This window comes from Halichoerus grypus, chromosome 10, assembly GCF_964656455.1.
Source record: "Halichoerus grypus chromosome 10, mHalGry1.hap1.1, whole genome shotgun sequence".
Classification (NCBI taxonomy): Eukaryota; Metazoa; Chordata; class Mammalia; order Carnivora; family Phocidae; genus Halichoerus; species Halichoerus grypus.
The window spans coordinates 79,949,998-79,974,174 of NC_135721.1; the positions used below are offsets into that span (position 1 = coordinate 79,949,998).

The 24,177-nt window shown below is 52.0% G+C and overlaps 1 protein-coding gene across 4 annotated transcripts in view; it reads right to left on the minus strand.

The window, feature by feature from the left end:
* Positions 1 to 24,177, minus strand: part of SH3RF3 (SH3 domain containing ring finger 3) — a 379,200-nt gene that overhangs the window by 123,240 nt on the left and 231,783 nt on the right. For all 4 annotated transcript variants that reach the window (XM_078056676.1, XM_036110329.2, XM_078056678.1 and 1 more), the window contains exon 4: positions 751 to 1,104. In XM_078056676.1, the coding sequence (XP_077912802.1) occupies positions 751 to 1,104 (354 nt within the window). The remainder of the gene's footprint in view (positions 1 to 750; positions 1,105 to 24,177) is intronic.

The following is a 24,177-nucleotide window of genomic DNA, read 5'->3' on the forward strand; positions in this document are numbered from 1 at the left end:
GCGCACGTGTGGAGCCCACATTATGGGGCAGGAGGAAAGGGCAAGAGGGCACTGCTAATGTCCATTCAGAACTTCCACTGAACCCTGGGGAAGCCTGAGCCTTGGACTTGTTACCCACGAATTACAGGACATAGTATGAGGGCTGTGGATCACACACTAGCCTGGGGGCTCTGGGGCCACCTTTGGCTGCTGGACTGAGAATAAGGTCCCTCCCCTTTCCTTTATCTTCCTAGTGGAATGGAACCAGCGCTATGTCTAGAAATAGAAGGTATCTGTAAAAATAATAATCAAAGTCCCAAACAAGTTCATTCCGGTTCTGAGCTCTTGTTGAAAGGAAACAAGATTAGCAAGTGTTAAGAGATGCTAAAAACATACTAGTGCTAAAAACAAACTACACCCAGATTTTCTGCAAGACACGATCTGATGCACTGAATGCGCACTGAGGAAGGAGAACTTTCCAAGTAAGAGCCAATGTTATTCAAAGGCTGTGTCATGGGCCATTGAGAAGCACCTCACACACCACCTAGATACCTTTGAATAACGAGTACCACTCACATGTTTGTTCTGGCAGTGACAAGACCAAGGCTTAGGGGGTCCCTGAGGCCAGGCAGGGAGAAGGAAGTCACAGTGGCCCCAAAGGGCACTGCTGCCCCATGGCCTTCCTCATGCAAGTTTGGGGACGGGATGCTGAACACACAGCTGAGGATGGGGCTCCCAGAGGCCTCCCTGTCCACACCCCGAGGACGTTACCTGGGCGGGAGCACTGCAGGACAGATGAGCCAGGTCTGCGATTCTGGCTGCGGCCCGGGGATCGCTGGAGCTGATCAAGACCGGAGCGCTGATTTCCATGGAGTGCCTGTGGCTTGTGGCTTGGGAGGACTTGTGTGTCACACTGAGCGCGGTGAAGGAGTGGCGCTTCTTGGCATTCTTCTTGCTGTCCACACGCCGCTGAAAGGCACTGACCGCCCCTGTGCTGCTTAATGTGGGTCCTGGGGGCACACTGGCTGCCGCGCCAGGGTCAGAGGGCAAGGGGGCGTGGCAGCCAGACGCAGCCGCTGGGCATGGCTTGTCCATCTCAATGAGCTGCTTGGCTGAGTCGTTGAGCTAGGTGAGAAAGGCAGAGGAAGGCCTTGTTAAATAGAGGTCACAGGCTCCAGCCTGCTCCCTGTGCTCACAGCCTGTGTCCCCCGTTAAACCCAACAACGTGTTCATGGTCCCGCAGATCTTCCCAACGGGGCCTCCCTGTGAATGGCGCCAGGCCCAGACACAGCAGAGGCTGCGGTGACATCTGTAGATTTTACTGAAATGGTCTCCAGGGCAGCTGTTTTCGTCTGCCCCAGGGTATCCCCAATCCTTTCCCGGGGTGCCCGTTTCTGGGGTATGAGGTGCAGACCTGCAGAGGGCATGGGACAGAAGGAGGCAGCAGGAACGCCCAGCTGTGGGCCCGCACTCGCCACGGTGGCAGGCCCTGGCCTGCCTGGCACAGTTCTGGCCACGCTGGCAGGAAAAAGCAAGGCACGTGACCAGAATGCCCTTTCTGTCCCCTGGCGGGGACCGTCCAACCTCCTGAGCAAGAAGCATGGATGCATTCCGGGTATGGATGGCGCCCCACGCGCCCCACTGCCTCACGCACTGGCAGAACACAGCCTTCCCCACACCTAGGCTGCTTCAGAGGGAGAGTCCTCGGCTGCTGGCAGAGCCCCCTGCCTGAGGGGTCAGGGGCGAAGCAGAACTCGGGGCCCTCCTGGGATGTGCGCACACCTGCAAACCAGCTGGGGGCAGAGAGGAAGCCAAAGCTCAGACCCTGAAGTGCCCAGAGCTCAGGGCTGAGGGCAAGGCACAGTCCGAGGCGCCGGTTTAGGGAAGGGGTGAGTCAGCAGAGACCCCTGCGGGCGGTTTGAAGCCCTCCTGGAAACAGGAGCCAGCTGTGGATGGGCAGGTCATCTGGTGCGGGAGCCACACCCATGTCCTCAGCTGAGTGGGAGAATGTGGGTTGGAGCTGTGGGCGGGGGGGGGGGCAAGCCAGGAAAGGCCACGTCCCCACCTGCAAGGGAGTCTGGATTAGGAAATGTCCCTCAGGCCTGGGACGGCGGAGGAAAAACCCCAGGTTCTCACGCAGCATACACTACTAGGGCTTGCAGCTGGTAGCATCTTGATGAGTTAATGAAAATAATAATAAAAAAGGGCCCCTCTGAATTTAAGCAGTGAGAGCGGGGGAGGCTTCACCTGCACAATGCCGAGTGGATCAGACGCGCAGCGGTGCTGGCTGTCCAGCCGCCCACACACAGCCCAGGCGAGGCCGCCGCGCGCTGTCACCATTTCCATTACAAATACCTGCCTTTCCGAGGGAGGTTTTGAAAAACTCACTGTGGGCCCCAAAATGTGTGATCTAAATCCAGGATTATTGCCTTTGAAACATTTCTTCCAACCAGGCTCAGCTGTTTTGCTCTATTTTATGACCGTATTCCTTTGCTTCCTCAGCAGTGCTAGCTTGCAAGCAGACCAGCGGCTATTGCCTCCCGTGGCCCTCCGTGCGGTGCTGCGAACACCCCAGGGCTGGCCTCCTGGAGCCCAGTGTTCGGCACCCATGCCGCAGGGCCAAGAGGAACACAGAGAAGCAGGAAGCAACAGGGACAATGCCCTTCATTTACGGGCATCGGAGCACAGACTCCGTACTTTCTGCCGTGTGCCTCCAGGTGGAACATTATTACACAGACACGATGGCACCAACAGTGCCCAAGGCTGGGCGAAAACAACTCCGCTCTTCCCCAAAGCAGCCAACCTGGAGCATGAGGCACCGACAGAGCACTTTCGGAACACACGGAGCCCTGATCTGAGCCACTGCCACAGCGGCCACGGGCCCCACCGCGGCTCACCGACTGGCGCGCGGCTCACCCCACACCGCTCAGTCCTCCACACAGCTCCCCGGCAGGCTGCTCACGGCCAACCACGCTGCCTCCTCCTTGATGGAGACCAGGGTGTGGGGGAAGCCCGCCTTTCTCCGCCATGCCCGTGGGCACTGAGAGGGACGGCCAATGAATGTCCATGAAAGATCGGTGTCTTAGCAAGCTGCGGGAGTCAGGAGGGCTGCTTCCAAGGGGTGACTCTCTGCACGTCCAACAGTGGCCTTAGAGTCCCTGACATCTCTGCAGGAGGCAAGGGACATACCAAGGAAAGACCCTCCCAACAGAGAGAGAGTTCAGTTTTATTTTCTTTACTGAACCTTTGCTTTGTGACAAGCAGCTTCTTGTTGGAGCTGTATATACATGGGATTAGCCAGTGATTTGCCACCCTCGGCTGGACAGCCCCGTCCAGGCTTCGAGCAGCGCCCTGGCCCCAAACAGACCGTGGGCCTGCAGAGTCCATGCTGATTGCTGCAACTCTGTGGCTGGGTCCCTGAAGTGACACTCAGTGTTGTGGGGAGCTGCCATCATCTTCCCGGCAAGCTCCGATTAGCCACATTGCATGACGCTCAGGGCTGGGCCTGGCAGCTGGTGCCGCCAGTGCCATCCCAGTCCACATGGCCCATGACTGCAGGACACCCTCACCCACCAGCATCTGCCCGAGACAGCAGCTCCTGACTCACACCCCTCAGGTGCAGCCACGATTGCCCATTTCCTCATACTCCAAATGGGGGCAGTGTCGGCTTGCCTGCCTGCAGCCGTCCACACTGCAGGAAAACCAGATGGCTCTGCTCTCCCCGAGCAGGCTGCAGCCCCGCCTCGTTGACCTGGGGGAGCCTGGCCAGTTAGCCTTGGGGTCCTGGGGGGAGGGCCGAGGAGGCAGGGAACGTTGAAGTCAGCCCTCTTGTTCCCCCCACAAGCAGAATGCTAGAACATTCTGTGAGTGGCTGCTGACTGCCAGCTATGAAGGGTGGTATGTGGTGGGGAGAATGAGTGCTTCCTGGCATTCTGCCCCAGGATGCTCCCTGCTCCCCACCAAGATGCCTGTCCGGCAATGAAAGAGCTCGGCTTCTCCCTCTGAATGTGGCTGGTCACCTAATCTGTTTCTCCACCCCACACCTAGGCATAGACGGCCCCCCCCAACACAACTGGTGATTAACCAGTGCACCCAATAACTCCCATTTTGACTGTTTTTGGACGGCAATAGAAGACATTTCCAACTTCCATACAAAATGGAAACAAAGTAGTGGCACCAACATTACGTCTTGCTGGGTTTGTTCATGGATCCCGAGGACAGTCATTGGCCTGCTCCCTCCCACTCTGCAGGAGGCCCTCTGCCGCAGCCAGCCCAAAATCCAAACGCTCAACCGCCACACACATATCCTCTTCTTCGGGTCCGGTGTTGTGGGTGGGACAGTACCGGTCAGTCACGGTCGCACCCTAGTCAGGGACTGTGCATCTGCCCCTGGCTCGGGACCTCTTCCCAGGACTCTGCCTCACCAACTTCATCAGCTCAGATGTGATCTTCCTCCACACCACTCTTCCCTCCAGCCACAGAAACATCTGGAAACGGAAGACCTGAAGGGCTTCTTCTTTCCATTGTTCAAACAGTTCCATATGAAGTCCTCTTAGAGTTATTGGTGGCATCCTAGCTGCATGTGAATTTGGGGACCAGGTTAAATAAAGAAGACTCTCACCGCAGGCTCACATGGGCCCTGAGGCCCCCTTGGTGAGCTTGAGGCTAGCAAGGGATGTGGGCCCTTAGCCCAGGAAAGTGCCAGAGCTGGGGGCCTGGGCAGAGCACGGTTACCCAGAAATCACCAGTTCTGGTCAAGAGGACTTTAAACTGAAGGTAATGTGGGAGGGAATTTTTAAAGAAAGAATAAGATTGGAAAACCAGGCATACAAGCTGATATCAGATATAACATGCAAGAACGGACAATGGGTTGAGGGGTGCCCTGCAGTTCTCAAGCAAAATAACAGGGAAGCCCCTCCATCCTAACCCCGAGGTAGGAAATACAGCCTCAACACATCTGCACTGCGGAGCGATGGTCTGGTGACTGAGACCGGAGGGAGGGAAGTATGTCTTCCCTTTCTGGGAAATCCAGGAAGCCAAAGAGGGGAGTGTGCCGGAAGCCAGGTGTCAATTTAAAATGAAGGCAACCAACGGATACACGTGTACAGCAAATACTTGCTGAGCACCTGCCGTGTCCTGGGCTCTGCTCTAGGTGCTGGGGGTGCTGAGGTGAACAACAGGGGCTGCTCGAATAAAGCTTATACTTCCCTGTGGGGTGAACTACTTAGGGAGCTTTGTAAAGATGCAGATTTTGGCTCAGTAGGTCTGGGATGGCACCCAAGTTTCTTCATGTCTACAAACTCCCAGGAGATACCACTATTGCTCGAGCCAGACCCTCTTTGACTAGAACATGGACGGCTTTGCAACCTCGGCTTCACAAGGAGACGCTCTCCCCACAGAATAGCCACATGACCAGAGACAGCAGCTTTTGCTTGGCATTTGCCTTTAATGCACGGCTCCCACCGCAGGTGGGCTCAGTAGAGCACAGGTCACCATGCCTGGTAGTTGGCCTATTATTCCAGAGAGTTTCACAAACTCAGGAGTGGATGAAGAGTGGCCTTTACCTGCCTCAAACTTTTTTTTTTATTTAAGATTTTATTTATTTATTTGACAGAGACACAGCTAGAGAGGGAACACAAGCAGAGGGAGTGGGAGAGGGAGAAGCAGGCTCCCCGCTGAGCAGGGAGCCCGATGAGGGACTCGATCCCAGGACCCTGGGACCATGACCTGAGCCGAAGGCAGACGCTTAACGACTGAGCCACCCAGGTGCGCCCCCTGCGTCAAACTTTTGTCAGGAAAAATCTCAGGAGCCTCCCGCTTCACCGAGGTGGGCAGGCACAGATGGCTGACTGCATTTTGATCTGTGCCTCTTATTTGTAAAACACTCCCTTCTTTATGAGACTAGATCATCAGCAGGGGCAAGTGAGAACAGAATGATTTACTTTCAGCTCTGGCACCCCTCACCCTCCTCCTTGAAGGCTGTATCTAGAAACACAGCTCGGGCCTTCGATGAGAAAGGCTCCCAAAATGAGGGCTCTCGACCACTGACTGAGCAGGTCAAAGCAAGTGGCCTGGTGACGACCACCAGCCAAGCACAACAGACACCCACCTTCATCAGCACCAGGCTTGTCTGACCCTTATATTGACCATCCAAGGTCAACACGGCCATTTTACAGAGGAGAAAACTGAGGCTCAGAGGTAAAGTGTAAGCGTCTTGTTCCACATCACACAGTTAACAGGTGGCACGATGGCGACTGCTCACACACCCTTTCTACCACGGCTCACTGGGTGTATCATTCACTTTTTACTGCAGAGCGTGGGGATGCTTTTCTGATCTTGCTCCATCTTTGGGTTAAAAAATTATTATAGTCACTGAGGTATATCTATGCCTTTGGCAATTAGAGGGGGTTGGGTTCATATTAGAGATTCAAACGTGGGCCTTTAAAAACCAGACCTTTTTTGGAAGCGTGAACATTACGTCAGGCAAATGCTCACCCTGGGAGGACCCCAGTTGCAGTTACCAAGGGTGGGAGGCTATTTCTGTTCCTTTCCTTTTCATTTGAAATGGGTGGTGACCTCACAGGCCTGTTAACAATGCCAAACTTTTTTTTTTTTTTTTTTTACTGGAATGTCGAACTCTAGACATTTGTAGATTCACATGCTAACCCTCTGGACTGACATTCTCCCACTCATGGGACAAATATTTGTTGTGCACATGCTATGGGAGAGGCTTTCTTATCTCTGAAGGGGTCCCATCTCAGAACTAAACATTGTATGAGGTGGTGGGCACGTAGTGGTGTAATGGAAGCCCTCATCCCTGGCTCTCCCACACCCACCCAGTGCAGGGCCGCTACTTCTCTTCCATTCTGTTCTCCCCGCATTCCCTTCTCAAGGCGACTGGATTGGACAGGTGAGGCTGTAGTGGCCAAAGTGGACTGGTGAACTGAAGCAATTATTCAGATAATTGAGGTTTAAAACAAGAAATATCCAGCAATCAAGACAAAGGTGTAGACCTGAAATGCACAGAGAATTGCTTAATCTTAATACATACAAAGACTGAGTGCAGGCAAGGATTTTGGATGAGATGATCCTAAGAATTAATGTGCAGGGTAGGGAATGGTACTCATTTCAACATCCCATTATCGCAGACTGGACAAAGCCCCAACTCTGTCGGACGCCAGGGCACTTCCCATGAGGGGTGGACTGCACCACTGGCCCGGTCCCCGGACAAGCTTGTAGAGCGGGGCTGTTTCACACACCTCCACGGTGCTGGCGGCTCAGGGTGGGGGCAGCGGGCTCCCAAGCTGTCCTGAGACAGAAGGGCAGTGTGTCCCTCCTTGGGGAGTGGGTCCCTCCATGGCAATCAGAAACTACACACCGCACTCCCTGTCCCTCAGCCTCTGCTCGAAGTTGTCGCCCCTTCCTTCTCGGGCACTCACCCCAATTACCATGGGGAATGAGATGGCCCCTTCTTTGAATTCAGCCTCTTAATAGTGGGTTGTGTTCCCTGTCTGTGCCAGCAATCACACTCGGTGCAGTATCAAAACCCACAGAAAGGAAGATTCCAAAAAGAGTCTGATACAAATTAAAATAAGCAAACAAAACTTCACTCATTTGTAAGAATGTGTGAAACTCAGAAAAAGGCTCATAAGCAGCAAAGAGTTATGATTAGCACCTTAGCAGGGTGTGTCTTGTAAGCAAAGGGACCATTGATTGGAAGTTTTGAGATGAGTGTAAGGACGCTGTCATAATTTTGCCTGAAGATAAAACTTAGAAGGAAAAAAAAATGGTTGTTTTTCCACAAGGAGAGGAACACAAAGGCACGGTTTATTCTCCATTTTCTGTAAGAACCGCCGAGGGGACATCTCTCTGCCTGGAAGGTGGCAGGAGGTCAGACTGTCCCAGCAGGGGGACGTATGGCCCCCTCAGAGGTGCCCCAGCCCTGGAGAGTGCCCTGCCTGGGCTGTGCTTGCACATGCATTTCTGATCATCTTAGACAAGCACCGGAGGAAACGATCTCACAGAAGTCACAGATCTTAGGCAGCTGGGAAAGGAGGAGGAGGGAACCAGAGATGTGGCTGGCACAGAATTCAGTTCAGAAGGCAGGTGGCAGCTTCCCTGCTGCTCCCAGGGCCAGGCCAGCAGGGTGACCCAGTCCAGGGCCCTGCAACCTTTACCCCAGCAGTAAAGCACTGCGGGGCATACAGCTCCAGTAAGTTACATATATTTTCTAGTGTACCACTATATCATATACATCAGAAAACACACACATAAGAGAAATTGAAACTTACAAGTCAAAAAAAAATAATAAATTTGAAGAAAGTTCTAATAATTTCCTTTCTTTACTCACAGAGCTTTGTGCACCCTATTTTGGTGTGGGCTTTTTTGGTTTTTGGCTTTGGTTTTTTTAAAAGATCTTATTTATTTATTTGAGAGAGAGAGAGAGAACACAAACGGGGTGGGGAGGAGCAGAGGGAGAGGGAGAAGCAGACTCCCTGCCGGGCATAGAGCCGGATGTGGGACTCGATCCCAGGATCCCGGGATTAAGACCCGAGCCTAAGGCAGACGTTTAACCTACTGAGCCACCCAGGTGCCCCATCATGCACCCTACTTTGAAGATCTCTAGCCAAGAGTAGTCGTTTTCAAACTGTCAATTTAGTGGGTCCTGACCAGTACTTTTTAAAAAATGAACCAGATTAATAAGAGAAAATACAGAATGCATCACATGTGCTAAGGGTAAAAGTAGTAGTTCCAGGACACGTTGGTTTAGTTTCATATACACACTGGTGTGTACCCTAGGTCAGGATGTAACATGCATTTCTCATCCTGAGTCACAATCTAAAAAGGCTGAAAGCCATTATCATCAAGGGGGAAAGAGAGACATTTCCCTGCCAAGAAATAAAGTCCTCTTTCCCCCGTCTGCTTGGGTTAAATGTGTGGTGCCGTTGGGCACCTGGGTGACTCAGTCGGTTAAGTGTCTGACTTCGGCTCAGATCATGATCTCAGGGTCCAGGGACTGAGCCCTATGTCGGGCTCCCTGCCCAGCGCAGAGTCTGCTTGTCCCTCTCCCTCTCCCCCTGCTGCTCTCTCCATGTCTCTCTCAAATAAATAAATAAATAAATAAATAAATAAATAAATAAATAAAATCTTTTAAAAAAAATGCGTGGTGCGCTGCCTGGGCCTGCGGCCCGGTGCTCTCAATGAACAGCCACAGAGCCTATCTGGAGACACCCGGGGCCTCACTGTCTCCCTGCCGAGGACACAGTTTTGGAAACACTTCTTACCTCTGAATGCATCCAGCCCTTTCTCGTCCCCTCTGGTGACACACATCCTTGAACATACGCACGAGCTATGCTCAGGTGAAGGCCACAAGGGAGACGCTCATGGCCCCATCTGTCCTCACAGACCCTGGGTGCCTGTGCATCTGCAGTCAGGCCCTATCCTACATGGAGCATCTCTGGGACCAACTCCCGAGAGTGGTGAACAGAACTTATGTGGCCAAGAGACCTGGGATGCTGCCCACGGCAAGCTCCCAGTGTGGCAAGGGACAGAGAAATGCTTGTGGAACACTAGCCAGGCCGTCACTGAATTGTTCTGCTGTGGCCTTAACACTCTAAGTGCTACTTCCTCACCACTTAATCATAAACAGCCGGCAACCACTTATAGAGCCTGCAGATAGCATGCATCTCCTCCCTTGTCCTCTCTCTGTCCCTGTCTCTGTCTCTCTCTTTCGAGATCTCAGGGCAACCTCTGTAACAACACCATCAAGATCTCAGAGCTGATAGAGTTTTGAAATTTAGAGCCTACTTCTTACTCTTGTAAATAATCATCTCACTTCACAGACGGTTAATGAGCTTCGTGCTGGGCATGCAGTAGATGCTCAACAAATACCTAGTCAATGAACGGATGCAGCCAACATGTGCGTGTGTATGGAATAACATCTACTCATTGAGTATGATCTAAATAGCAGGTTCTGTGCTTTGACCTGTGTGCTTATCGACCCCCCTGGGAGCTGAAATTCACCCCTTGCCTTGCAGACGCCCACCCGCCTGCTAAGAGAAGCAGGCACGCTGGAGCTGGCCCTCCAGACCTTGGCCTGAGCCTCGGGTCTGAGGTCCCAGTGAGAGCCCACTCCATTCAGAATCAGTCACTCAGTGGCACCGGCTGTCACGTGGGAGCTGCACACGGCAACACGTGGCCGGGGAAGCTTTTTCACAGAAAGAACTTTCCTTAGGGATATATTGCATGGTCACAAAAGGGGTGTAAGGGTGCACCTGGGTGGCTCAGTCGTTAAGCGTCTGCCTTCGGCTCAGGTCATGATCCTGGGGTCCTGGGATCGAGTCCCACATCGGGCTCCCTGCTCGGCGGGAAGCCTGCTTCTCCCTCTCCCACTCCCCCTGCTTGTGTTCCCTCTCGCTGTCTCTCCCTCTCTGTCAAATAAATAAAAAAATAAATAAAATCTTTTAAAAAATTAAAAAAAAAACAGAAGGGGTGTAAGAATATTCGGAGTTCATAAATGCAAACCGAATGGAAGATCTATTAGAGAAAGACTGGGCTAAGTGAGGAAGGAACTTAATTTCAATGGTTATGGACAGGAGCCAAAAGTCATACGAGTATTTCAAGGTAAGGGGGAGGCACAGGCGGGAACAAGAACACACGTGTGCATGCGTGCGTGCACGTGCTGTGTGCACACGGCCTCAAGCCAGTGCTCAGGCCATGGAGATTTCAGGCCAAATGGCCTGGGTCAACAGGCAGCGGGATCATGCCCAGGTGGACTGGCTGGGGAAGGGGAAATCCCCAAACCACCTGGGTTTGGCGCTACAGAAGCAGAGGATCTGATTACTGAGCACACATGTATTAGGTACCTGCTGTATGCCAGGGGTTTTGCTTGGCGCTGAAGGTCCATCAGTGAAAAAAACAAAAGCCCTGCCTTCATGGAGACCCAGCCAATAAACAAATAAATATGTAAGGATATTCAATATGTCAGATGGTGAGAAGTATATGGAGAAAGAAATATGAGAGAAGGAGTGCTGGGAGGGGGCGGGATGCATGGTTACAGGGGGTGGCATGGAAAGGCCTCTCTGAGAGAACACCTGAAGGAGGGAACCTGTTGACACCTGAGGGAAATGTGATGGGAGTGAGAACTGCACGTGCAAAGGCCCTGGGGTGGGAGTGGGACTGGCAAGTCTGAGGAGGAAGAAGGAAGCCAAGGTGGCTGGAGCAGACTTGTGGGTGGAAATAAGGTCAGAGGTGACGCGGATCAGTGGAGCAGCCTTGTCTTTCCTCTGAGTGAGACAGGAGGTCTAAAGCAGCAGAGGGAGATCAGCTATGCATGCGGCAGGATCCCCTGCTACTGTGCTGACAGCAGACCACAGGGCCCAAGGGCTCTGAAGCTATTGCAACAATGCTACTGGAAAAGTCTCACAATTTAATGATTTACTGATGCAGCACAATCCCATATTTGTTCACAATATACGTAAATTTATACATAGAAAAGAATAAAGGAAATAAAACAATATGCTAACAACATTTCATTTCATATTTTTCCTACACGCATATTTATATTTACTGGTAGGATTATAGGCGATTTTAATTTTTTTGTTTGCATTTTTCTGAATTTCCCTGTTTTGAACAATAGCCTGGTGTTATTTTTACAATCACAAAGTTATTAAAAACAAAACAAAAGGGCAGATTAGGCTGGGATATCGAGATTTCCTGAGTTGTGGCACTGACATATTATTTTCCATTTTTTAAGAAATGTGTGAGGTGCCATAAAAGACTTTGGTGTTTTTTAGTCTAGTGAGATGCAGTATTTTTTTGGAGTTTGACGTTTCAGGGAAGGTCTAGCAAAGGTTCCCTCCACCAGGTGGCTTGGTTTCTGGCCCTGGCTGAGTGGTGGTGTCTTGATGTGGGAGCACAGACCGGGCTGTCACACTCCAGAGCCCTCAGGGAGCTTCTCCTGGCACTGTGCTCCCATGGGGGGCTCAGAGAGCTCAGAAGGGGGTAAGAAATCCGGGCCAAAATGGAAGGAAAATGGAAGCCCAGAGAGGTTAAGCAGAGGACAGAGCAGGGGCCAGCAAACCTGGCCCGCAGGCCGAGTCTGGTCTGATGCTTGGCACTGTGTGTAGTTTGGGGACATGGCCACACCAGCTTACCTGTCACTTATGACTGCTTCTATCTTACAAATCAGAGTTGAGAAAACAACTGTGGCAAGCCTGCTTGGCCTCCGCTCCTGTCCCCTCCCCATCTGACTGCTGGGAGGGAAGGCACGGCACAGCATTTGTTAACTTTTTATATCAGACACAGAAGTAGAAGGATGCAGCCCCATCATCCAGCTTCAGCAACCACACCATTCTGCTGTTCCTGTGCCATGGGCTGTCTGCCCTCCTCCACTGATTTCCTGGAGGATTTTAAAGCAAACTGCAGGAACCACATAATTTCACCTGTGACTGCTCAGTGTGCATCTCTATGTTTGCTACACCTTCATGTGTATGTTGAACTACACCTTCATCCCCTTCCAAACATAAAGTCTGGTGAGTGGCAGAGCAGAGATGTCCCCTGTCCCTGGTTCATCTCCAGGGACTGGATGGAGGTACCCTAGTCTGAAGCTGGAGGCCCCGGAGGGGGGCAGCAATTCCAGGCAGGGCGGGGCGGGGGGGTTGGTTTTACAGTCTCTACTCTGGTGGGTGGGGAGGTCCCAAGGTCTACACTCGGAGGGTGAAGAACCAGCAAGTTCCCCTGCTTCCAGATCTGATCTATGTTCTTCTACTGAGATTTATCTATAATAAAGTTAACCTTTGAGCTTCCATCTCTCAGACACTCATCTTTTTCTCAGCTGGATCCAAGAACAGGGTATGAACACTTACTATGACCAAAAAAACCCCAATGATAACACAACCAATTCTCCCCCAAATTTATATATTTGAGAACATGTTAATATATGAACTGGGTTGCCAATTTAGCAAGAGACACACAAACAAGAGCAGAGTTTCAACTACACCTTCATCCCCTTCCAAACATAAAAAGGCTTCCAGAAACATAAATGGACCCCCCTCCGGAGTATTTTTCTGTACCTGGTTCCAGGCCTCGCTTCCGTGGCTGGCCGGCACAGGGCTCCGGCGTGGGGAGCTGGCTGGGAAAGCGAGGGGCGCCTCCAGCGCAGCCCTGGGTCAGAGTGGCCTTCCTGTGCAGGTGACTGGTGCAGCCCTGAGCCAAGGGCCTGCGCGGGCGCTCCCCTGCCTCCCCCACGCTGAAGCACCCACCTGGGTTTGGGTGGCTCTGGCGCCCCATTTCCAAAAGTTTGATTATTCCAGACCAGGCTCCCTCGCCCTACCCAGTCCATGGATACTCACCCTCCAAATGACTGTTTTCCTTCACTCTGAATGAAACAGAAGCCTACTCCAAATACAGCTTTTCAAGTGTCGAAGTTGTTTTTCCGCATTCACCTGACAGGCCTCACACATGACACTCCAGCAGTAAAACACAATTTTGCTGTAAGACTTGGGTGTTTCTTCTTCCTGCTCTCTACACAGGGGTCTAACAATGCTGTTAAAGGAAATGCTGTTTTCTAACGCACAGTTCGCACTCTGAGCCAACCCATGTTCTGTGCACTTATGTTCCTGATTTAATCCATACCTGAGCACAGTGAGGTAGGTATATTATCCCCAGATTATAGAGGAGGAAACTGAGGCACGGGGAGGGGAAAGTCTGGTGAGTGGCAGAGCAGGGCTGTGCCCAAGGGATGGGTGCTGTGGCTGGGGCCTTGCTATATGCCAGGGCAGGGAGAGGCCAGCACCACGGGGGCAGTGAGCAGGGCAGGGGTGAGGCCAGGCTGGTTCCATGGGTCTGCAGGCTGCAGTGAGGAGTCTGGATTGATTCTAAGAGCCATGGGTCCCAGAGGAGTCTTAGCAGGGGTGAGGTCACTCAAGCTGCCTTTTTGTAGGGATGACTCTGGTCACTGCATGAGATGGATCTTAGAGACAAGATGGAGCACAGGGTGGCTGGGAGAGGGTGAGAGGTAGCGTCCCATGGACTGAGGGCCCAGGAACACCTGGGTTTCTGACCACTGCAACTTGAAAACTTTTAGTCTAGAAGGTTCTTTCTATATTCATGTTACACTAACAAAGCCCCCTAAGTGGAGGTAGGGCTGGGCTTATGAATGACAAGGACATGGTCAGGGAGAGTCCCTGGACCCAGGGACAAAGGCTGTATGCACTGAGTTTGGGTGGGTCCAGAAGAGAGATGGACCCAAACCCAGACCCACCCACTCGGAGCGAACACCGACGTCTTCAGAGTGGTCCTCCTCCCACTGCCTCCCGGAGCTCACCACACTCAGTCTGCTCAGTCACCCTGGCCGCCACGGCCCCTCGGCCACGAGCCAGCTCAGGCCACCACCTGGAACCTGCGGTGCTCACTCGGAGGTCGCTTCCCAGGGGGGCCTTCCAAGCATGCTAATTAAAATTATAGTCCCCTCCACCTCAGCTTCACTCCCCTCCTTTGCCAGCTTTATTTTTCTCCACAGAGAACATACTACCCTCTAGAATTTGTTTCTTTTCTCTATTGTTTGTCTCCTCCTACTAGAATGGGGGTTCCAAAACATTTCTCTTCTGTTTTGTTGGCAGCTGCATCCCCCAGGGCCTGGCACCTAGCAGGTGCTCAGTGAATGAATGCACAAAAGAAGGGATGGGTGTGAACGAAGAAATGAATGGTGGTCTGAAAGGTAGAGCCTGCAGAGTGCCACAGTAGTGGAAACGCTCTCTCAGCCAAGGGCTAAGACGCGCCCACAGAGACCTAATGAAGGGACAAACAGATCTCCAGCTCTTGACAACGGCCCTAGCACGGGCAGGTGTCTTCCTGTTTTACAGCAGGAGTTGGCCAGACTGTGTGTGGGCTGCATTTGCTCCTTGGAGACACTGGTCAGTGTAGTCCTCCCGGCACGGCTGTGGTACAGAGGATAGGCTGCCCTCACCTACGAGGGGCCAGCCCCAAGGAAGTGTTGTGGCAACTCGGAACCTTCTAGAATCTCATTAAAATGGTTTCCCAGAGAGGCTAACACAGCCCTGCAGTGCGCTAAGGGTCTATGGGCAGGGAGGTAGGCAGGAAAATCACTGAAAACAGAGACATCTGGAAAAGTGTGGTCGACAAACCAAGTCTTTGTCTCTGCTCACAACAGGAGAGTCCTCAATAGCTTCAAACTATTACTCTTAATTGCTCTCACTTTGAAGAGTTGAAAGAAATAAAAGCAACAGAGAATAGCTTTGAGTTTCTCTGAGTAAGTCAAGCAGAACCCAAATGAAGCCAGAATTAGCTGCGTTTCCTGATTTTGCAATAATCGGTTGAGTTGCGGTAGCTATAGAAAGTCTCCCAATATGCACATGCATGGCGTGAGCATTTTACCTGAATCTTAAAAAGGTCCCGGCCACCAGCAACTCAAACCCCCTCCTTTCCAAACAGGAAGCACTAATAAAAGGTAACAGGAAAAAACAGGGCAACGACATGTGAGGCATTTTGCAACAGGCCCCCAGGGTCAATCTCGGCAATAATTCATTGTCAAGATTCAGAACTAATGGTGAGGCAGCAGCTTGGACCTGCAGGGCAGATGTCTCCACTAAAGCCTGGTCAGCTCTGGAAGGAAGACACCAGAGCCCCCGATGACCCCAGTGACTCCAGATGGATGTGTTTGTAACCAGACACGCTGTTCCTTCTGCACTAAACACAGGCCCTGAACCTCAGCCAAGACATATTCCACTGTCACCTTATTAACATCCAGAGTCAAATCTCTCCATAGCTAAATATGCTTTCACCGTCACATCTGAAAAACAGCTACCACCACCACGGCCTGCCCAAGGGGGAGGGGGGGCCTTATAAGCAGGACTCAGCCTGGGTGGGCGGCTCCCACATCGATGGCCAAGGCCCACCCTTGGGACTAAGTGGAATCTGACAAAACAAGTTTCCTCCCCAACTTTTTTTTTTTTTTTAAAGATTTTATTTATTTATTTGATAGAGACACAGCGAGAGAGGGAACACAAGCAGGGGGAGTGGGAGAGGGAGAAGCAGGCTTCCTGCTGAGCAGGGAGCCCGATGTGGGGCTCGATCCCAGGACCCTGGGACCATGACCTGAGCCGAAGGCAGACGCTTAACGACTGAGCCACCCAGGCGCCCCTCCTCCCCAACTTCTTTCTTAGATTGGGGCCCACCCAGACCTGTTGCATCAGGTTCTCTGTGGCCTGGAGCTTTCCAGGTGATTCTAATGTTCACTGAAGTTTCTGAGCCACTGGCCTGGCCTACTCCAAAAGAAAAGGTAGAAATGAAGAGACAGGACAGGAATGTGGAAAACTGAGTTAACGCAGTAGGGTGTAGCCGTTCTGGAGGGAGGACAGGTGGGAGAGGGCAGCTCAGGACAGCCTGTGGGGAGCAGCTGGAGGAATCTGTCTCCCTGAGTAACAGGAGGTGAAGACAGAAACAGTCTGAGGTCCCAGAGGGCCCAGTGTGGTGCTCCAGTTAGGTGAGAAGAGAACACATCTTCACCTACTTTGTATGCTGGAGTAAGACTGCCCACAGGAGTGACACGTGAGGGGAAGGAGGATAAGCGGCTGGGGCCAGAGGCAAAAGCAGTTACACAAGTACACGGTGGGCATGCTTGGTTTCCCACTAGGTGAACTTGAGGCCACGGCACAGGTGACAGGCTTGGACATGGGGGGCAGGAATGGTGGTTCTTTTCTAATGTCACCGGCGTTTTCAGCTGTCCCCAGGTTGAGACATTTTCAGTCCCTACTTGTCTCTTGAAGATGGAAATTCATCTAAGCCTTTTCTTGCTTTCCGCTGGGCCGGCTGACAGCTGCACCTCTCAGGCTCGGGCAAGACTGTGAGTATCCTCCATGTCCCCACAACGCTCCTGGTGAGACCGGTGAGCAAGGACAGGTGGTTTCACAGGGACCTGCTAAGTCCTATGTGCTGAAAGCATCCCAGCCACGATCTTTTCAGAAGTGGCGATGGATTGCTCCTCATACTTTGATTAGTTGTGTGAAATAATGGCTCACAACCCAATAATACCACACAAATGCATGAATTGTCTATTTTGTGCCAGCACCATGCCAAGACCGAGAAGGGAAGAAAGTTATGTGCTACAGGGTCTGGCTTCTTACATTTGTAGTTAGGGAGACAAACAACAACAAACCCAGAAACTATGGAATGTACAATATTATATCACAAGATGTTAACTTCACAAGTAATTCAAAAAAAAGTTAAAGAAGTGAGGAAGCAGGGGAGCTGGTACCTATGCACTTGTCTATTTTTGTTGGGGAAACCCCTGATGATCACACACGTGTGTGCATGCATCAAGCCTGGGGGTGCAGAGACTGGCAGGAAAACGTGCAGACCCAGATCGCAGCTGGGCGAAATGCACGAAACTGAAGTCTTACTCTCCCGTGGAACTGTCTCAGGTCTTTGTGTCATGCCTTCAGCTGTAAAGTAAGGGAAAGAGGGGGTGAAGGCAAGGCACCCTGCTTATTCTCCTGGTGGGTTTAGGAGCTGGCCTCCTGGACCACTTTGCTCAGAGGCAGAGGACACACGGAATGCCAGGACCTGTCCTGCCTGGCTGCCGACAAGTCCTGTCTGCTCTGCCCGCAGCCTTCCTCGGCCAGTGCTCTCCTGCGTGCCTACGAGTTGCCCTGCTAAGTGCATTCGGTGTTCGTGAAGGCACGGTCTGCACCTGGACACAGAAATGCAGGCAGGAGTCGTAGCCAAGTCAAGGTGGGGAGGAATGCCTGCCCATCCGCTGCCCACTGCTCTAGAAGCTCGTAAGAAATGGGCCAGCAGCAAGAAAAAATGAAACAACCTTTAAGCAAAATGGCAAAGCCCCCTCCCCCAATAGTCTCTGGCAGAAATCCAGAGAAGTTTCTTTCCCGTGTCTTTCTGAGGTCTTGTTCCCACACTGCCTCTGACCCGGTGAGCTCTGGTATCCTGAGAGAAGCTAGGTGGGGAAGTGGGGCCACATGGGAAGGAGGAAATGAAGGCAAACCCCAGCAGCAGTGTGACAAACGCACCCCCTGGCTCACCTTCAAAGCTGGACCACAGGACCGTGTTTGGAACTCGGTCGTAACCAGGATCCGTGGTGAACAATTACCTCAAAGGCTTTCACCAGTTCCTCATCTCTCTAAAAAAGTCCTTGATTACTGACTCTTGGCACTGGAGTTGGGGACAGGCAGCACTAGAAAGCTACAGCTGACCTCCAGCTCTCCTGTTCCGCCAAAAATAACCCCGTGAGTCTAACTTTCTCAGCCCTGTTTACCTTTCGCCCTAGTCTTCCTGAGATAGAGCTGACATATGATTCTGTACTAGTTTCTAGTGTTCAACACAATGACTTGCTGTCAAAATCCCGAAACCGTCCCAGGTTAACACCCACTTAGCGAAGATGGAATAAGGATCATGTTTACCCTTTCGCCTGACACGCTGAGAACAGATCCATAAAACACGGCTTTTAGACATGGGGCATCAGCAGCTCGGGACAGTGACTGTCGAGAGAGGGGAAGCCTGCCGCGTGAGGCCTCTGGTTCACCTGGGCTCTGGGGCTTCTCCCTGGGTTGGGAAGAGGGAGTTTGGGGGCCGGGGAGCCCACAGTGGCTGGGGTCCGTGCACCTGAGTCCTGGAAAGGAGATATCTGCAGAGGGGCGCCCCCGCCAAGTCTGTAGCTGAGTACTGATGAGGGCATTCATAGGAGGAAATTACCCAGAGCTGAGGAAAGAACCACCTAAAGGGGAAGACAGAACAATTCCTGAGGCTCACGCAAAGCTGGGCACAGTTTGCATTCCCACCTTCAAGAGTGAAAAAGCTTGTAAATCATAGGGCATGGAGTGGAGAAGATTATAGCTTCAGAAGTGGGGATAATTAGCTCTACATTAGAGGCTGCCCTAGTCCCTCGGAACAGAGCTTAAAAGCAAGGCTCAAAAGCATCAAACTGTTTGTAAGTGACCTAGCGACATCCCAGAACAAAGCTTAAGCTATATTTATAGGAATAAAAAAAATATCCAACATCCGAAAAGGCAAAATTCACAAAATTGATAGCTAATTAAAAATATCAGGAATGCCAAGAAACAGGAAAATGCAATCTACAAATCTATTTTATAGATCTTTATAGAGGAGAAAAATCAGTCAGTAGAAATAGAACCAGAAACAACACAGAAGACAGAATTCATAGACGAGCACGTCAGAACATTTACCATGACTATACTTCCAAGCACGGGTGTTAAGGAGAGATACAGAGGACATAAGAAAGACTCCAATCAAACTCTGAGCTAAACTCCCCAAGACGCTCAAACCATCCACCCAACTGCCCCAGTCAGAGGCGTAATCTGCTCCCATCTGTCTGTCTATGAGGGCTCTGTGCTTCTCACTTGCCAGTTCCCTTCACTGAGGCTGCTTTTCATCTCCTTCCACAGACAGCAGGAATTTCAGCAGCGGGCTTCAAACGGAATCTCGCTGTAGGAAAGAATGGGTGAGGTCTGGTAAAATGTGCTACATAGAGAAAATGTGCCACCTCTGTGGAAGGTTCTGGGGTCAGGCCCACCCACCGGCTCCCACAGCAGCACACCTGGCCAGGAGGGAGGCCCCAAGGGCAGGAGAGCTGTGGGGAAGATCTGCAGCCGCATAAACTCACCTTGCAGTAAAATGTGAAGATGTGGCTGCACGTCATTGGTTTTAAAAGAGCATCAGGGTAAAATGTTATTAAAGCCTTATCAGGCCACTAACCTGACACTTGGGAGTTTTCGTGGGTCCCCAGTGAGTACCTGGTGTCAGCATCACTGTTTCCAGACCCCACCTGTCTGCACACACTCTGAACTTCTAACAGCCCTGACAGTAACGCGTGGGGAGAGAGAAGTGGAGTCGGGGAGACAAAACCCATTCCCGTGTTAGCACCAGGGCGTTTCTGCCAAAATTTCATATAAGTTAGCAGAGCTGGTTATTTGTAGGCAGTAAAGAATGATAAAGGAAAAGAAATAAAAAGTAAGTAGACAATGCCCTTTATCCAGGAGAGCTCCTTAGGCTGGGAGCCACTAAGCCCCACTCAGTGGACGGCTGAGAGTGTGGGGAATGGCTGGCTGTGTCCTCAGCTGTCAAGAACCTTCCATCTCCTCTGTCTCCCTGAGAAGTGCTTGCATGCGGATGACAGTGGCTGGAGAACCGTTACTTTCATTTGTGTGATGCTGGACCATCCACATGGGGCTTGCACCTGTTACCTCATTGGATCCTCCTGATAGACTTTCTCATGTGGCGCCATCCACATTTCAAAGGCAGGGGGAGTTCACTGCAGAAGCATCAAATAGCTGGATAAAGCCCATGTAAGCCTCTGCTTCCAGAGTCCATATACGTAGAACAATAGGCCTTCCAACCCCAGGTCCAGCATTCCCAGATGGGAGGGAGGGGCAAGGCAACTGGGAGCAGGAAGTGAGAAGTCCCTTTTCCTCTTCCCACTGCCCATATTACTTCCTGACATGCTGGCTTTCCCTCTGAGGAGCAAGGAGAGTCCTTGGAAGGAGGAGGGAGACACAGAGACCAGGAGTGGTGACTAAGAATGAGCACCCCCCAATCAGGAACATACCTGCGAATTTGCCCACCCTGGATCCCATGTACAGTGGAGGGTCTGTGGAGGGTGCTGAGGGGAGGAAGAGGGTCTCTGAGTCCAGTGTCTCTGCTACTCTCCTCAGGAACCTGGGCATGGGCATTCCCTTAGAAGCCACACACCCTCCTCATCTTCCTCCCTGAAAACACACTGCCCACCCCAGGCAAGGAGCTGGAAAACCAAGACAAAGTTGATGAAATCACGAGCAATCTGTTCTTCGCACTGGGAGATGGCGAGGCCAAGGCACGGAAGCACTGTCCACAACTGTAGAACAGTATGGAGCACGTACAATGAATAACCTCAGAGTTAGTTTGTTCCCAATAAAAGCAGTCAGTTGTGCTAATGAGTTATTGCCAAATGCTTTGATACCATATTTCAAGATGGAGGTTCAAAATAATGTTCTCTTTTTGTAAATTCTGAAGTGACAAGGAGACAATTGCGCTACATGAGCAAGACAAACTGAGTTCAACATTGTAATCAACTGAAGCTTAGAACCAAACTGTCTAACAATGTACATTGTAATTATTGTGCTGAAGACAAGGACTCCCAAGTGGGAAACAGTTGTCATGAGTAACTACCACTACAGAGTTTGGCATTTCATTTATTTGGCTAACTCAGGATTTTCGTTTCTGCCTCCATCAGTTTTCCAGGATCTAGAAACAGCATCCCATCAACAGTTTTTCCTAACACCATGTAGGATTCATTCCACACCAAGACTGGGGTTTATGAGTACTGGCACCAACAGAGGGCTGGGGTCTGGTTCCCCAAAGTCAGAATTCTCTGGGCTCACTGGGATGAGGTTGCCCCCCACGTCGCTTTCTGGAGCCTAGCCCTGTTCCCCCATCTCTCCCACCATCCAGAAGACAGCCCCCCTGAGACACGCCCGCAGGGGCTCCAGGCCTCCAGTGCCCTGAGGACTAGGGCTCCTTCCCTCAGGTCGGTGACGACCACGCACATTTGTGGGAGGCCACAAAGGATTCATGTGGGAGCAGCAAAAGGGCAGGAAACAGGACAGGGCAGCGCTGTCCTAGGGCAGCTGGAGCCAGAGGACAGATCCACCACATGCCCATGCTTCGGCTCCTGGTTTGAGAAACAAGCTTTCTGCAGAAGCCACTCTGGGGTGCAGCCAGTTAAGTATGGGCTGATGAATGGCAGAGCTGTCTTTGATGCATTTGGAGTGTCAGAGGGAGAGAAAATGGACTTCAGCACATGCTCAACCTTCAAATTCCATCTTCCAGTCCCTCACACTGTGTGCACCCGGGCTTCCTCCCATCATTACCTGTAGCCTGGGGGCCTTCTCTCTCCTGAGTCATCTTTGCTTTCCAAACCGCCCTCCCGGGTCACCATTCTGGCTCCACAGCTAGTGGTCAGCGCCTTCAGCCTCCCACAGCACCCTGCAGCCCTGTACACACGTCCCACTAGCACTCCCACACGACTGGGCCCCAAGCCCAGTAGCCCTCTGCCCGCCCTTCACTTCCTCCCTCAGCTCCTGCCTCTCTCCCACATCCCCCCACCATCTTCCCCTGGAGAAGCCCTCACATGGCCTCTGTTCTTAAGCCCTGAACCTTGTCATTCTCAACAAATAATCTGCCATGTAGCTAAGAACAGGACAACTCTGAATAAACTCTGAACAACCCCCCAGGCCTCAGTGTACCTCAGAACCTTCCCCATTCACCTCCTCCTCCCTCTGAAGGGTAGGTTTCTCCCCGTCCATCAAGGTGGGCCCTCATCCCCTCCCGGCTCTTCTGCAGGGGCCACTTATCAATTGTCCCCTGCAATCCCTTGGGTTTTATCTCTTCTCTCTCCCTTACTCTCCTCTCGCGGTGCCCCATCCAACATAAAACTGAGCGAAGCGTTCCCATGACTCTGATAACCACTTAAGACATACCCCTTTCCTGGCTCGGCTCTTCACCAGAGCCCTCACTTACCTGCCCGCCCACCCCTCCAGGTTTATCTTGGTTCTGCTGCACAATGGAATGCCTTCACAGGTTGGTAGGGAAGGGACGCTTCCACAGAGGAGAGATTTTCCTTAGGGGTCCTCTGAACACGGCCTGTCATTTCATGTTATTTCCTTCTTATGCTCATGAAACCCACACTGAACAAAATTAAAAAGCACTGTAAATGGGCAGCCCCTCCTGTTGGGAGGATCCACTCCTCCCAACCTCCTGGGTCCCCAGCGGCCTTGTGGTCAGGCAGCCGTGTGGCTGAGTTCTGGCCACAGCCTGTGGGTAGTGGTCTGACATCCACTGCCAGGCCTGGCCCATGAAACTCCCACTTTATCCTCACTCTCATGTGTTAAAGATGGCAGAGTCCCATTGGCAGGGTCTCCCTGGTGCCTGCGTGAGCCTGGCCAACCAGAACAGCCAGATATGACCCTCTATTGCGGTTAAGCCCTAGGGTCTCAAGGTTCACCTGTCACAGCAAGTACTGATACCTCAACTATTACGCTCATCATCCCTCTTCCCAGCTTCTTCCCTTCCTGTACCACACCTGGCATCCAGGCATAATCTTCCCTAGACTCAAACCCCTAGGGATCCGGTTCTTTCACCTCTGGAGTGTGGGATGTCCCCAGGTAAAGGGCATAGGAGAGACACCTGCAAGTCCCAGAGTCAACCTGCACCCTTTCAGGTGTGGCCAAAGACAGCCACTGTCCCACCACGTGTGAGTTGAATAAATTCTCATCAAGAGCAGGAGCAAGCCCACTTCAATCAGCTTGCTGTCCCATCTTTCTCAGCCTCCAAGGAACCCAGAGGGCCATCCCCTCATCTACATGTTTAAATATCAGAGCACAAAACAAGGAAATGCATTAATGTGTGTATGTTAACCAAAGGTTGACAGATGACATACAAGAGGGAAGGAAAGAGCACCACTTCCAGCCCAGCAGTCCTGCCAGTAGGCACGAAGACAAAACAGTGCTTCCCTGGCATCTGTGGCCAGCCTCTGGGCCTGGGTGTGCTCAGGGCTGATGACACAGCCTCCCTCTACCAATGGCACCCCCTGTCCATAGGATGAACAGTCTTCACCTAGGCACCTGCATATTTGCATCAGCACAGAGCACAGGAGAGCCAGTTGTCAGGGGTGAGGGGCTCACTCTCCCACTGAAACCTGCCCCTGCACCTTCTCTGGGTGCCGAGCCCTGGGGATGCGAAGGGAAGGAGGCAGATGGAGTCCTGCCCGCAGCACGCTCTCAGGTTGAGTGGATGTGAACAGTCCCTACACCGAGGTGAGTGCACCGGGGTGAGCGCAGAGCCTGGTGGGAACAAGGACAAAGCCCGCACCCCAGCAGGGGCAGAGGTCAAACCAGAGGTCTCTCACAGAGAGGGGTGGGAGCTGGCCGAAAGGGTGTGGGGCTCAGCCTCAGGAGCTATGTGAGTGAAGGCTGGAAGTGAGACAAAGGGGTGTCCTCAGATGTCCTCAGACGGGTGGGAGCTGGTCCCACGCAGCCATGGAGTCCAGAGCAAGTGGGACAGGCCACGGCACACATTTGTGAGGGGACAAGTCTGTGCACCCTGCAGTCCATGGGGGGAAAGTGAGACCCAGCAAAGGTGCACAGGTGTGAGGGGAGGTGCCAGTCCGCCTGG